Source organism: Talpa europaea (assembly GCF_964194135.1).
Source record: "Talpa europaea genome assembly, chromosome: 13".
In the NCBI taxonomy this organism is placed as follows: Eukaryota; Metazoa; Chordata; class Mammalia; order Eulipotyphla; family Talpidae; genus Talpa; species Talpa europaea.
Genome location: NC_140080.1, coordinates 43322126 through 43325247, shown reverse-complemented (window position 1 = coordinate 43325247; position 3122 = coordinate 43322126). Strand labels below are relative to the sequence as shown.

At 34.4% G+C, this 3122-nt stretch overlaps 1 protein-coding gene across 1 annotated transcript; it reads right to left on the bottom strand.

Annotated features, from left to right (window-relative positions):
* Positions 1 to 379: 379 nt before the first annotated feature.
* On the bottom strand, positions 380 to 1318 carry LOC311183441 (olfactory receptor 2L5-like; the record flags this gene model as incomplete). Its single annotated transcript, XM_084252804.1, has 1 exon — positions 380 to 1318. One exon carries the CDS (start codon positions 1316 to 1318, stop codon positions 380 to 382), a length of 939 nt encoding a protein of 312 aa, XP_084108930.1.
* Between the last annotated feature and the right edge of the window lie 1804 nt (positions 1319 to 3122).

Sequence of the window (3122 nt, the reverse complement as noted above, 5' to 3'; positions counted from 1 at the left end):
TGAATTTTACTTAGATCTAGATTTGGGAAACATTTATTTTTCTGTTTTATATATTTTGGAAGTTGAAAAGAGGAAAGTGATATGCTGAGTGACAACTTCAGCCAAACGATTTCCATTTCATTTACAACCAAAAGAACAATTCTCATAGATAAATTTTATCATAAAATAAATATATTTGAAATTGATAATAAAAAGTACCATGAATAAAAAGAGGTTAAAACTTAGCATTATACCTGCGTTTACAAGATAATATTTTTGAGATGTAACTGATTTTTCTCCTCTCAGTTAATTTTACTCCCTGTATCCTAAGCGTAAAGTATATTCTGAATTAATCTACAGTCAATGTGGACTTGCACCTGAGTCCAGAATGCAGGAAGATTTACATTTTCACAGAGTGCATTCTCTGAATCAGTCTTCTCAGGGCCCCCATCACCTCCTTGTTTCTCAAGCTGTAGATGATGGGATTTAACATTGGTGTTAGGATGGTGTAGAAGACAGCCAGAGCCTTGTCCTCTGTTGGAGAGCGAAAGGATCTTGGGCGTAGATAAGTGTAAGCAAAGGGTGCATAGTAGAAAGTCACCACTGTAAGGTGGGTGCTGCAGGTTGAGTAGGCCTTCTTCCGCCCTTCTGTTGAGGGCATGCGGTACACAGCAAGGAGGACACGGCCATAGGAACAGGCAATACCAATGAAAGGAAACACAAGGAAGAGAGTGGTGCTCACAAACACTGTGTATTCATAAACCCAGGTGTCCATGCAGGCCAGAGTCAACATGGCTGGAACATCACAGAAGAAATGGTTGATGGCCCTGGATCTACAATAAGGGATTTGGAAGGCGTACACAGTGTGGGCACAGGAGTTGATTGAGCCCATGATCCAAGATCCTATTATCATCTGTGCACACTGTCTTTTGCTCATACGGACGGGATAGTGGAGAGGAGAGCAAATAGCTACATAACGATCATAGGCCATAGATGTCAACAGCAGTGCCTCTGCACCTGCTAAACTCAAGAAGAAGAAGCTCTGAAACCCACACCCAATGAGGGAGATAGACTTGTTTCCAGACAGGTAATTGTAAGCCATTTTAGGGACAATGGTGGAGATATAATTTAAGTCAATGATGGAGAGCTGACTAAGTAGGAAATACATGGGTGTGTGGAGATGGTTGTCAAGGAAGATAAGGAGGGTCATGCATAGGTTACCAAACAGAGCCATTAGGAAAAAGAGAACAGTGCAGCTGAATAGGAACAGGCCAAGTCTTGATGCTGGGAACAACCCCAATAAGATGAAGTCAGTTGATGTTTGATTATAATTTTCCATTAATACGATTTTTCCTAAAATCAGATACAAGGGTAAGTTAAGTATCAAGCAATAGCTTCTTTTTAGTCATATTATACATTATCTAATGTATAATATTATACATTATCTATACATAATTATACAATCTATACATGTTACACATTATACATACTTTTACCAAGTCTTAAATGAAAAAAAGAATTTGGAAAAAAAGAAAGCACATTTTCTGACAGAGATTAGAATTTGAAGAGGCAATCATTTGCATCCCAGGTATTTTTCTAAGAAATAGTTAAAGTTATTTAAAAAATATTTCTATTAAATCTTTCTTATGATGGATGTGTCTTACTGCCCTATACATAGTCAAGTATCATCTAAATCTAATTATGTATTCAAAACCTAATGGAAAATCAACTTAATAGAGTTATATTATAAATATATGGTTATTTAGAAATACAATTTATCACCTGTAATGGCAACGTTTTCTATTGTCTTTAAACCCTAAAATTTCACCTTTAAAACTGAAGCATCTTATCAGGTCATTCTGAGAGGCTAGAAATCTTTCTTGACTCCTCTCTCTAGCCATGTCAAACCAAACATCCTTGGCATCAGGTGTCATTATTTTTTACATGTGTTTCAAAATCTAGAATGAATCATTGTCAAGAACATTTATACAAATTCATTGTATTCTGCCTTCTCATTCAATTTTTTTGTTTTTCTGTTTTTCTTTCCTCATCCAATTTCTGAAAGCATAGTAAAAGTTGACATTAAAACTGAACTTCTATACGCCAGTTCATGGTAGTGCTCAAAACTCTGCTCAAGCTCTCCCCAGAAGAATATTTCATGTCTCTCTGTTTCTACTACAATTAATGATGTGCATTTGTATTGTAATTTGACTTACAAAATCCCTTTTTTCCTTTTGTTTCCTTGCATTTAAAACTTTTTCCAACTCTGCCTGTATGTATGAACTTAAATGAATATATCTATTACCCGACCTTCTTAAAATACAACTATTATGATGATAAAAAAATAGATATGTTCTAGAATTTTAAAAGAGCAGATCAACAAAAGGCACAATGGCACCTGAAAAAGTGTAGGCCCCTTAGATAAAAGCAATTTGGGCAGAGGAGTGATCAAGTTATTTAAACAGAACAATGTAAATGACAGCCTGAACTTTGTCTTCATAGAAGAAGAGAAATTCTGCTCCAGGGACACCACAAATGAACAAGTAATGCAAAGTATTATTGTTTTAATTTTAATTATCTAAAATTAAATATTACCAGACGTTTGAGAAAATTTCCAATACAAAAGATGGAGATGCACAAATACACACACACACACAAGGCAATACACATATGCATTTGACATAAAACTATACACAAATACCAAATAAGTTTTAAAAGATTGGGAAAATTCTGAAAATTTTAAAATACAGAATTTTTATTTTCAAAGAAGCATGAGATGTGATTTAATCCAAAATATTGGTATCATTAGATATAAATATCTGTATCATTAGATACATTAAAGGAGACAAGAAAGGCCCATATGAATTAAAAGTATAACTACTGATAAAATAGAGATGAACATTTTAAAGAAAAGGTAAAAAAAATAGTTAAAAGAAAACTTGATAACAACAACATGATAAGATTGCCATTTTGAAAGAGAGAGAAAATTAAAAAATTAGTTCAAGGAAGCAAATGTCTTATTTGTTGTCATACCTAGAGATGCAAATAACAAAATAACAATGAAATTAATGTTATCAAAGGAAAACTGCGGCAGGCTGTGCTACCCATGCTGTCTCTTGACAAGGTCCGGGCATTGGGGGAGA